Source organism: Dromaius novaehollandiae, chromosome 3 (genome assembly GCF_036370855.1).
Source record: "Dromaius novaehollandiae isolate bDroNov1 chromosome 3, bDroNov1.hap1, whole genome shotgun sequence".
In the NCBI taxonomy this organism is placed as follows: Eukaryota; Metazoa; Chordata; class Aves; order Casuariiformes; family Dromaiidae; genus Dromaius; species Dromaius novaehollandiae.
Window position 1 is genome coordinate 68,243,989 of NC_088100.1, and position 12,844 is coordinate 68,256,832.

At 36.9% G+C, this 12,844-nt stretch overlaps 1 protein-coding gene across 7 annotated transcripts in view; it reads right to left on the bottom strand.

The window, feature by feature from the left end:
* Nucleotides 1-12,844, bottom strand: part of ZDHHC14 (zinc finger DHHC-type palmitoyltransferase 14) — a 123,929-nt gene that overhangs the window by 27,010 nt on the left and 84,075 nt on the right. For 6 of the 7 annotated variants that reach the window (XR_010388398.1, XM_026122179.2, XM_026122173.2 and 3 more), the window contains exon 4: nt 3,855-3,992. The exons of the other annotated variant lie outside the window; for it this stretch is intronic. Coding sequence is in view for 5 of the 6 variants with exons in the window: in XM_026122179.2 (XP_025977964.1) it covers nt 3,855-3,992 (138 nt within the window). In the remaining variant the exon portion in view is untranslated. The remainder of the gene's footprint in view (nt 1-3,854; nt 3,993-12,844) is intronic. 7 annotated transcript variants of the gene reach the window in all.

Here is a 12,844-nt window from a genome sequence, read left to right on the forward strand (position 1 = left end):
CTGTTTGTCATTAAAAAGGAAAAAGTTACTTACCTTACATTTCTGAGCCTTGAGATTTTCTTTCAGACTCGCATAACAGGGTCTTAGTCTCAAGGCACAAGACTAGTGGAACTTCCCCCTACCTTCTTCCTACTTTCACGATCCTTAATGGCAATGACAGCAGGTAGGCGTGATCTACACTCCCTATTGCTGGTTACACTCTTCCAATTCCCAATATATCAGAAGGGAAGGTTCCTCATTACAACACGCAACTGAAATACTGATGCCTCAACTAAAGCTGAATAACTATGAAGACAGACAATCCTACTGAAAATGTATTAAGCTTGGGAAGTTGGAAGAAAATCTTGCCAGAAAACAGCTTCAGAGTTATTTTAGCCTCTTCAGTAATAATATGTGCAAAGATTCTTAACCCTGGAAAGGGACAATTTCAAAGGGATGTCCCAAAAGTAAGGCCACAGAAAACAAAAAGTTTAGCTACATCTCATAAATCTCATCACCAATTATACTCACTAGAAATTATAAAAATGCCAGCTAACAAGATTCATTAAAAAAAATGAAACAGATTTCAACATTTTGTCTATATCAAGAGATAGACAAAAGAGAGAACAGTTTTCCTATGTAATCAACAAGAACAAAGTCAGAGAAGGAACTTCCCTCTTAAGATGAACTATATAGGACTTTGTTAATGTAAAGGCCTACAAGTTACTATGACTATCCCTCAGCCCCTTCCTAAAGAGCTATTGTCAGATGATATTCAGTCAAACACAACATATCCAGAATAAAATCTTGCTGATGGGAAGGTAATCCATCTTCATAAGAGCTAGGAACTGGATTCGGGTGTGTCAGCAGAACTCTCTCTACAATCAAGAATTTTGCCAGGATTTGTGGAAATAGATACAATGGCTTTCTTTTCTCCCCCCAGGAAACATTGGGAAAAATGCACCTCTTTTTAATATAGTCTCTTCCCATTGCCATATGCAAATAATTGAGCAACTTCTCGTTCAAGTGAAAATCACATGGAGTCTCATATTGATAAAGCAACTGACTCAAAGGACACCTATCAGACAATTCACAGATCATTTAAGAAATTTCTTTGACAAAATATTCCACTTCATAGGTGCAAGAACTTCCTGTCTCTAGAGACAAAACCCCTTTCAGAGATCAAGTTCTTTTGCAGCTTCATGACACTTGTCTCCAGAATTTTCTTTGGCAAATTTCTGCTCTTTTGTTCTTTTACAAACTTCAGTATCAAAAACCTGGATAAGATTAGTCTGGGATTTGGATATCATGGCTATCAGAAGGGTTACAATTCCCTGGACATGTTGTGAAGGTCCTCATGAAGTATAGGCTTCCACAGAGGTTCTAGGTTCACAGAAGACTGTCTTCCTTGCAAACATAATGATTACAATGATATACAAAGACAGAGGTATTTTTACTGGTTGCAACAAGGTCTAACATCATTGCATCTTCATTGTGTGGTTTTTTTTTTTTTTCCTCCTGTCAGTATGATGTTACTTTGGCTAGGGAACTATTCACTATTCAGCTATTAAGTGATCTTCCTTTCCATCAAACTAATATTGCATTAGAGGACATCTTAGAAAGAAGAAAGAAAAGTATCTTTCACAGTTGAATGACCTTCAAAACACTAGACCAGAGTCCTAAGACTAGAAACTGAGACTTCTGTCCACAGACACACTAACACAAAGCACTCTATGCCAATTGCAAAGATCCTTGCTTAACAGTTAGCAGCAACTGAAGAACTTCAGGGCTGCAAAACAGAACAAGAATGGCTGAGGGTAAGTAACAAAAAGGTGAACAGGAAGAGCTCCAGAAGCATAGAGGGCAAAGAAAGAGTGGAGCTGCGACCGATTAAGAAACCTTATTGTAGGGAACTCTTTTTTGGTCACAGTCAAGAATACACTAGATAAATCTGAAAGCTGAGCTGAAAGTTCAGATGTAGCAAGCTTCAGCAAGCAAACAGCTCAGGAATCGTTCTATGTTCATACCTGCTCCCATTGCCTTTGAGGATCAAACCATCCTTAGAACTGGGGAAGTCTTCTGACTCACGCATGGGAGAGAAAACTTCATAGCAAGAATGTTTTACAGCTGATATACTTAGAAAAGTCAGCATTTAACATTTATTATCTGCAACACCTACACAATGCTAAAGCGTTTCTCAACCACACAGAGACACACAATTCATTTCTCCAATCTCTACCTAATTTTCATTTAGAATTAGATATGGACTTCTAATTGGTCAACACTGTAAAGTTAAGATACACTGGATAAATTCACTTGACATACAGAACATGAAATACTAGCACAATTTCAGTAATTCCAATACTTAAAAGTGAAAAAAAAAAAAAAAAAAAAAAGCAGTGTAGTCTTTGTGAAATAAAGGTAGATTAGCTCCAACAACAATAGCTTTGTCAGAGCAATTACCTTTTCAGCTACTGAATTCTGGCAGGCAAGAGCAAGACCACAGTCAAAAACATGCCTCCTTCTTCTTAAATGTAAGAGTTGTGCATGTGTACACTCAGGTATGTCCAAATAAATTTCAAAGATTTCAATATTAATGGCAAACATTCTCTTTCTAATAATTACTTTTTTCTTTTTAGAGGATATGTACATCTTTTCTCTGCTATTTCAACTAATATTAGAATTGCTCTATCTGGCAGTGAGGATAACTTGTTGATCCAGATTCCCACAGAATTAAAATGTCCCTAGCTCTAGTCTCTGTGTACTACATTTTCAAACTATAGGAGCATTGCAGAGTCCCCTTACCTGTCTTCTGTGAAGCACAAGTGAGAGCAGGAGTTCTGCTTTTCAAATTACAAATTTTCATCCCCACATAGTAAGTAATTTAAGAAACTGAACACAATCTGGCATATGTTTCCTTAGATCATTTTTTAAGTATTGTCATTATCAAGCTAGCTTTATAAATGTATTATAAAATGAATAAACTGGACTTAGTTGCTTCTATCAGGTTTCCATTGTAATAAGGAATATAAAGAAACGCAAAAATTGTATTTCCAAAATGATTAAAAAAATACTGTTCAAGAGGATACCCTATAAAATTAGTGAAAAAGATAAAGCAGTCTTAAATTTCCTACCGAAAGTGGGTTAAAAAAAAACCCAGAATACAAAAAAGGTCTTTGAAGACAGCTCATACAGTCTATCACCACAAATTGGAATAATAACAACATGCAGAAGCTAACACAATTTGTCATGCATGTGGGGAAAAAAAAACCCAAAAGAGCTTTGAAAAAACCCTCCTTAAACCCAATCCCAAATAAAAATCTATCTCAAATTCATGAATATTCATCTTCTTACATTCACTACATTATAAATTGGTTATTTTCAGAATGTCTATGCAAATGAAAGTAATTGTGTTAAAAACAGGGTTGAGGAAGATGTAAAACTAAACAGGAGAACAACATAAGCTGTAAAATAGCTCAAATCTATTAGTTAATAAGTCGTCTTTTTTGGATGGATGGCAAGTGACCAATGCTTACTGTCAAAAAAGCACACACAGTTTTTCTTTGGGAAAATGATACTATCTCTACACTTGGATGTAAAGTATGTGTGGTGCTTTTACAAAAAACTGTCCACAAAAGGACCAAAAAAATTGAGAAAATTAACACTACTAAGATAAAGCCTGTGCTGCATCAATGACTACCACGATCACGGTCTACTACAGACCAGAATGGGAGTCACTGGAGACCATGACACTTCAGAAAAAAGGCAAATAAATAAATAAATAAACAAACCCTGAATGATCAAAAGATTAACTTAAAAATAAAAAACTCAAGCAAATGGCTACATACGTAATCTGATTTCACCAGCATACTTACGAAGGATGACGTGGGTGATAACGAATGCAAATATAAAGACTGTCAGAAAGGACAGAGATAAAATAAACATATAAAAAAATCTGTAGTTTCTTTTCCCCACACAGTTGCCTACCCAGGGACAGTGGTGATCAAACCGTTCTGAAATGAGAGGCAGAAGAAAAAAATGGAAAACAATTAATAAAATGCTGCTTTATTTGAAAAAAGCTCTCTGAATATTCTATTAGAACTCATGATTTAATTGGCATTTGAAAACTAGCCACAGAGAAATCTTATTTAGAAAAGAAAAAATAGAAAAGAAAAAAGGAATATTTTAATGAAACCTTACAGCTTTTAAAGAAAAAGTATGGCTGAGGTGAGCTTCTGTTAAACAGCATTACAATGATAAATTGTGCAGTCCAACCAATAAATGTATATTTTCCACTGTCACATGGAGCAATACGAATTCAATCATAACGATCTTTTTTTCCAGTGACTTTTCTGCTCAAAATTGGAGTTTTTGACTTTTTTTTCTTTACATATTTCATGATCATACCTTTGATGTTTATGCCCACCATCATATCAATTGATGAATTATGGCACATGAAATATTTCCACACTCCCCCTTTTCTTTTAGTATTTTACTCAAATTATTATCCATTTCAGACCTCCTGTTTTTCCACTTAGAATTGACACTGCCATACAAAAACCATTCAAAGTAATAAAACCAGTAGCAAAAAACATTTTCATTGATTAAGATTCAGATCGCCTGGTAAAATCTACTCTCTCCTTTAGCTTTACAAGGATTTTTAGCTGTTTTGGTTTTGCTTTTTAATAATCTGTTATATCCTGTGGGAATTTTGTGAAAACCACATGGTATAAATTGGTAGATGCCTGAAAAATCTCTTCCCCTATGTACCACTCTAGGCTCCCTCTTCTTTTCCTTACTAAACCAAACCCTTTCCCTTTATTTTTCTGAGAGATGAACTCCTTAGTGAGACAGGGCAGTGCAGAAACAAGCCTCCAGAAGCTCAGGGAAATGCCCTAGTGTTGGCAGCTGTTGCAGGGAATAGTTAACTTTGCTGCTTGTGCAGGGTCTGGGTCTCCCCATGCAGCCTGGAACCTCCCAGTTCCAACATGCCAGTTAATGAAAACAGAATGACCGTCAGGAAACAAAACAGCATTTCGTAACTTTGCTTTGGAGAGATTACACTGACATAGTAACAGAATTTTAGATTTTTAATCAAATCCAAGATCATAACATAAGACAGATGCTCTCATGATGACTCCCTCTCACTCTCTGATCCTTGTCCAAATCTTATTTTGTTTTCTCTGACTCTTATGTCTCCATTGACGTATGATATCAGTCTATTTGTAATTGCACGGGAAAGGCAAGCTATAAATTTGAAGTCCTTAAGCTCTATGTTAAAAAGGCACATCTGTTCAAACAGACTAGTTTATTTTAGCTATGGCTTTATGTTAAAGACCTACATGAGAGGTCCTCCTTGAAGGATGTGTTTAGGATTATCTTCATTAACAACAACAAAAACGTCAAAACAACATGCACTACAGATTTCTGAGTTCACTAGACTTTCGGGGTTTTTTTAAACCGGTTTTGCGTGACAGCTGTTTGAACCACATGTTTCTGCCATAAATCTGTTTCAAATTCCAACAGGGCTATTCAAGGTGAAGTTATTGAACTTTCTTAGGATAAGGGTTCAGAAATACTTTAATTTATTGAGTACTGCTAAGAATACTATGAACTAAGTACCTCAAGTACCTAAAAGGGTGGGCACTATCACCTTTACTTCAATGCAGTACAGTGGTATTCCCAAAGTAAGCAGACACTGCACGTGAACGGTTCTAATTTTTACATTTTTGCTCCTGAATGAGTCCTTCTGCTCTGATAAACACTTTATTTAAAGGGTACCTAATGCAACACATGAGCAAGCAGTACCACAAAGTAAAATAAAGGTATAAAGCCTAAAAGCATAATCCTAAAGTACTTTTGTACCTTACTGCTTCAGAAAAAACTTTCATGATGTGTCTTTGGAAGATGAATTTAACAAATACATACTAATTCTCTTCTATGTTGAAACAGTAGGAATCAACAAATTCTGTGGACAAAAATCTCAGTTTCTAGCCATGAAATGATATTCAGATATGTAGATGGCTATAGGATGAGTTCAGATAAATGGAGACACACACACATACACACATTCCGTATTGCAGACTGACTTGATATTTTTAACCTACTTGCCACTCCTTTCCATTTCTGTCTTCAGACTTCCTTGGTAAGTTGAAAGGCTCTGCTTTTACAATAAGTACCTTATTAATCATTGTGAAGTTAAGTCTGTCTATGATGTTAATAAAGCAAAAGTGGACAGAAAACACTAGCTGAATATGAAAAACCCTTTGCTACAATGTTAAAATTGAACCAGCTCTATTACAATGAGTATTATGAATGAATAAATTGGGCCTCATCTTTCTCACAGACAGTCACAAAATCACAGAATGGTTAAAATCAGAAGGGGCCTTTAGAGATCATCTATAGCTCAACCCTTCTGCTCAAGCAGGGTCAGTTAGAGCAGGTGACCCAGGACCATGTCCAGTCAAGTTTTCAGGATGGAGACACCACAGCCTCTCCGGGCAACCTGCGCTCAGCCACCCTCACAGTACAATTTTTTTCCCTAGATACATACAGAATTTCCCATGTTTCAGTTTGTGGCCGTGGCCTCTCATCCTGTCACTGGGCTCCTCTGAAAAGAGTCTGGCTCTATCTCCTTTACGCCCTCCCTTCAAATAATTATACACATTGATAAGATCCTCCTGGAGCCTTCTCATTGCTAGGCCAAACAATCCTAGCTCTACAGATATATAGCATACAAATAATAAATACCTCTAAAAATACAAAGGGATGTGACACGTATGCTATATGCCACAAAATAGTATATTAAATAGCAAGGGATTATTCTACTCAGCTGAAGACAAACACATAAATGCAAGCTAAAGATAACAGCCACATAGTGGTACACCAGACAAGACTCAAATTTCCTGACGCTTGAACAAATTGCCATAGAGACAACAGGCACTCAAATAGCTGCTTGTGATTTTTTCTGGAAATGTTTGACTTCTTCATTCAGCCTCTGAAAGAAGAAGGTGGAAAGATTCTTTCCACCAAATTACATAAAGATTCCTGGAAGGTCTAAAGAATCCTCTGGAATTAACAGCATTGTTTTTTGGAAAGCAAGGGGACTTTGAACCTAAAAATACCTATGATCTTAGAGCTTGTGAACCATTCTGGTTAGCTAGTAATGCAAGATAAAACAGCCAATACTGGCAAAATGAGCAGACATATACTAAGCAGAAACTTCTAACACTATTAGGAATTATGAACTCTCTCTCAAGACTAGAGCTCTTTCTTCTTCCTTATAATATGTCATAGCTCAATAAATATTAATGAAGAAATAACAAAATATCTTAAGTTTCATCCTCAACATCCCATAAACCTGCAAACCAAACAATCACCAGTTTGGAAAAGCAAGTTCTGCTCAACATCTTTGCTTGGTTTGGATAGTGCTGGCAGGAAAATTAAGATTTACCTTCATTGAGAAATGTAAAAACAATAATGCTGAGGGAAGTTGGGAATTCCGGCTTTATGAACTTAAAATGCAGTGCAAATATAAAGGCAACTGACCTGTGTTATGAAGAATCACAGACTGTCTGGAGGTGATGGCTGGAGTTCTGGTTTAAATTTATAGTGTATCCTACCATAGTTAATGTGATAATTGTGTCAAAGTTAATGCAAAAATCTTTGCAGCAAATGAGAGAATCAAAATGTAGGCAATATAAACAGTTGTCAGTAAAAAGTATATTAGAACTGTTAATGTGGGAGGACGGAAGTTACAAGACCTGGAAAGTTTGTCTAAGGAAGCATCCCAGGGACAGAGAAGTTATGACAGATCCTCTTCCTGCACCCTCATTTTCAAACAAAATAAGGAAGGCATTTGCTTCAGGATGTGGTATGATGCTACAGCCGTATCAACCTAATAACAAACTACTGCTGAAAATGGTGGTCCTGCTTACCCCCTTTTAGTGTCCCATGAGCAGCCTCTTGCCTGTGTGTTTATGGCCCTCCTTCCTTGGGCCAGGACTGGTGTTTGTTTTACCCCTTGGGGAGTTGGTTCAGGGAGCCAGAGTAACTGAAAACTAGGGTTAATTTTCTGTTGCTTGGTTCGGCAAACCAGCTCATCAAAATATCAAAGACCAAAGCTGGCACAAAGCATAGCAACGAGAACACGCTGCCTGAGAAGAGATGAAACAACCCCTTCAGAGACAGCTACGTGTTAATTCACCTTAGTTGTGACACCAGCCACACCAGTGTGGCTACACATACCAGGAAATCCAGTTTTGACTAGTTCTTCAGAGTCTGAGAACAAAAGTAGAAGTAAACAAAAAGGACCGAGAAAATATGTGAACAGTTTATAAGGTGAAGTATCAATGAAAAGAGGAGACAGGTATATGGAGACCAGAAATGCTGCAGTAAAGACCACACAAAACCAAAGAGGTAGAGAAACCTCACGAGACACCAGGAAACCTCCAATACTGATTATTTTACTAGTTTTTCCTAATTCATCAATAACTTAGAATTTGGATAATAACTTCTGTGTACAACCAGCACCTTCATATCCAAATCTAAGTGGGAGGTTTTACTGAGGCAATCTAACAGTCTATTGGTAGTGAAAAATGAGTCACAAGCTGACTTTCCTTCATCCTGCTTGCTCTTTCCCTTATCTAAGCTTTTGATGAATCAGGTCAGTTAACTAAACTGGCAGAGGGGAAGAAAAAAAAAGAAAAGGATTAAGGCTGCTCAGTGAGTAAGACAGGCTTACCAAGGGCTGCGTGTTACCAAGGGCTGCGTGACCGGCACAAACGAGAGAACCACACAAGTGGGAACGAAGGGGAGGAAGTTAGGAGACTGTCCCTTTGGAAGCTGTGAGCTGTCAGCATGACTAAGTAGTCCCATTAAAACTCACCTAATAACATATACTAACCGGATGACAGAAAAGCATACAAATTATATCATACTTTAGATACTCCTCTTACTTTTTACCTCCCCCAAAACATTTACATTTGCAAACTTGCTTAAGAAACATTAACTGCTGGATATCTCAAATAAAAACAGAAATGAGAACAGTTCTTATTTGAATAAGCAATGGCACACTTGGACGTTATAGATGCAGAGTATTTCTTTAAAAGCCCCATTGAAATATGTTCCATGCTGCTCAGGACTGAAGAGTCAAATCTCTACTTTTCCATAGCACAGCATGTAGACTCTTTCAATCCTTAAACATTTCTCTTCTGTTTTTGAATCACTGCACATGAGGAAACCATGTACAAAATGACCCTAAAGATTTCTTTCCTCTTTTAAAACATCCAATAGATCTTTGTAACTTGGAAGAACAAAAAAGTGTTTTTACATGGAACATTTCTAGGCCAGCTTAGTCCTTCAGCCTGCAGCCTTTCTTCTCTGTATGCATTGTGACCTTAGCAGCATTTATTATTATTTATGAACTGCTTCCTTTCTTCTCTGCTTGACTGAATTGCTACCTGCCAACATGCGTTTTCTAAAGCTTAACGTGAAGGCAGGTCTCAGTAAGACAAAAAGTCTACAGGTACAAAAACACGTAGGTCACATTACTAGCAGATTCTAATGCGCACAAGTTAAAATCCACTTCCTTATTCTTCCACCTCGTTTAAGTAAAGCATTGTACAGCAAAGACACAAACCTAAGACATTCAGTGAATGTTTAATATGCTCTATTTCACATGTGAAAACATGCATCCTAGGATTTTGAAGAGTCAACAGCCTGCTTTTCAAATTATGTGACAGTCAAAATCACATTAGAACTCAAATAATTGGACAGCATTAATCAAAATTACTTCAGACGGACTACAAGGCCATTGTTCTGCACACACACTGGGCAATTATGTAGAGATCACTGACATCTGCACATATTTACAATAATGACAATTACAGCTTTTTGCAGGATTATGACATTATGATATGACTACATCTATTTCAGCTTCTTGATTCGATATTTTGTATGGCAAATGGTTGCTACTGAAGTGTTAAGAGAAGTAAATGAAGGTTTTATACGTCCCTATAAAGAATATGTATTTTTTATCACAGTAGTTCATCCTCAGTAGTTCAATCCCAACACAGCCTAATGAGACTCATGCACACATGCACAAAAGCAATATATAACCATGGCATCAAAACCTCCACAGTCAGTTCAGAATGTCTGATACTTTAACATAATTAATAAAAAACCTTGTATCTGACCTTCATACCTTATTCATATCACCTATCCTTTGCTCAGATGCTTAGTTCCATTGACTTAAAAGTCATCACTCAGATGAAAATTGTTTATTTATTCATATTAACAAAATTGATGGGACTTGCCCTCAACTGGCAACAGCAATCTAAAAATAAAAACCAGTATGTACAACTTAGTATACATCACATCCACCTGTGTGGTAGTCATTCCCCTGACAATGCCTTTGGTGTTACTTTTTGGAATGAAATCAGAGTAGAAATTTATACAGAAAATTAGTCAATCATAAAATAACAAAGGAACAATTGAGAATTGCATTTATATGCATGCTTATATTATTCCAGAAGATCTGTTAGAGACAATGCACAATGGGTCATTTAAAGCACCAAGTTTGAGCACTGTTGTGCTCTTATCCCAAATCAAAACACTCCAAGAAAACAAAATAGAACAGAATGAGCCTTTTAGCCTCACGTTTACATTCAGGAAATATACTCGCACCAAAAGTTTACTCCAGATTACATCCTGGGCACTAAACTAATCTCTACATTGTGATGCAAACTGAAACAGCAATGTAACATTGTGAAAAATAGGCCTCTGTTAATGAGATAAATTAGTAATGTGGGTGGACATCTACACCAAGAAGTCATTCAGAAAAGGAAACACAAGGGATACTCAGACATTTTACTCTCCGGATCATTTAAATACTATCCCAGAAAGCTAAGCCATTTAGATAGGTATTTTAAGACCTATGAAGTACCTTAAGACCTTTAAGTACCTGTGAACCCACTAATCAGTTTCAATAGTGGCAGACTAATGTTATTCACAAAAGGAAAATAAACATGTTTAATTTTGTTAATAAAAATAACAATTTATTAGGAAAACATCCAGCCATTGCCCTAGCACATTCCATAGTAATTAAACTGTATCGTTACGTAGCTCACTTCACTGCTATCTCCGATAATAAATGTTGACTAATAAACAATAAATCCCTTTGACTGCAAGCACGTTAACAGTGACATTTTCAAAGGCACCAGTGGCATTTAAGAATGGATGTTATTTGATAGGTAATGAGAGTACACAGCAAAGGACCTCACTGCTTCACAATCTCTCCTTTACATACATATTCTTGTAAATATGACATGTTCACACAAGAGGAACCACACGACTGCCAGACACACACCCAACAGTGGAGGAACAGAATTAAAAAGAAAAACCCAAGCATTCTCTGAGGGAAGTTTGGTATCCTTACCCATACAGCTATCAGTCTCCACAAAGCTCAGGGCTTTGTTCTTCCTTGCTCTGCACAAAACACAACTTTTAGACACTTCTGTTACTGCCTTTTATCTCTGCCTTGGAATTCCTTAGCCATCTTTCAATTGTTATTGCTCCAAATGTAAATACTTGGTCACTTACCTAGGTTCCTAAAACTATTTCTTTGTACTTTCTCCTAGTAATTTCTCTCTTTTTTTTGTTTTTTTTTGTTTTCTTTTGTTTTTTTTTTAAACTTCTACTCTGACTTCCAAGGTTTACAATTCCATTCACATAGCTGGATATTACGATCGTCTCTGCTCTTTCTTCCATAGGCAGGCCAACACATAAGCCATGACCCTTCTCTGAAGAAACTTCTAATATCCCATCTTTTTTAAACAGGCTTCCTGCCATATTTTCTAATGCTTATACTAGAAACTGAGATACGCGCCATTCTCCCTTTATTTCTAAAGTACGTGTAGTATATAGATGGCACAACCATAAAAAAATAATCTATCACTTCTTTATGTGCTGGTGTCTACTTCTGTTGGCAGTGTCTTAAGTGTTCCCAAAAGGTAAAGCACCTTCAAAAAAAGAGCCAAAGCTGACTCCCACATGTGAAAGCTGAAAAGAAAAAGTAGACATAACAGTTGACCTTATAGGCTCAACTGTTTGGCTAAAGAGTCACCCCTTAAAGGAACTAGAGCTAAGGTTTAACAGGTTCAAAATCAGGCCTAAAATTAAGTGAAAATTGTACTCACTTCATATTCGCAACTGATAACTTTAGCTAAAACCAGGAAATGTAAGGAGAGAAACAGGCAAAGGTCATGAAAAGGAGCTGAAAGCAAAAGGGGAGATAGGAGAGTAGTGAAGGAAGAGTGCTACAGAATGGAATCCAAACCAAACCAAGGCGTGCCATCAAGGAAAATGTACACTGGTTACACAGGGCCAGGAAGCTTTCGGAAAATCACTCTCAGACACAGTGTTGATGTTAAAAAATAAACCGTTATAATGCCACCTCTCAGCCTGTTTGAAATAACTTGCATTTTCCAGGCCAGAAGATGGTGGCATCTGGAATGACAGCTTCTAGGAAAAGCTTCTTCCTGAACACACTGGGTAGTAATTCTTACCCCTTGTCTTCCACCAGTGACATGTTGTGTGTATTTTAATAATTAATTCCCCATTCTAAGAAAATACATTTACAACAGTGGTGCCTAATCTGGGAAACTACTTTTTTAAACAATAATGTTTTTGTCTGAATTCTGCTGCTTGGTATACTGCTGGCAAAATGACACATTATATTTTCAAAACAATAAATCAACTTAATTGGGTCCAAGCCAGAAACAAACAACTACATCTATGACTGCCTGGGAGAAGTCCTTTATGGAAGCAATGATTTAACAGAAAAGGAGGTGTCTACTGGCTTCTA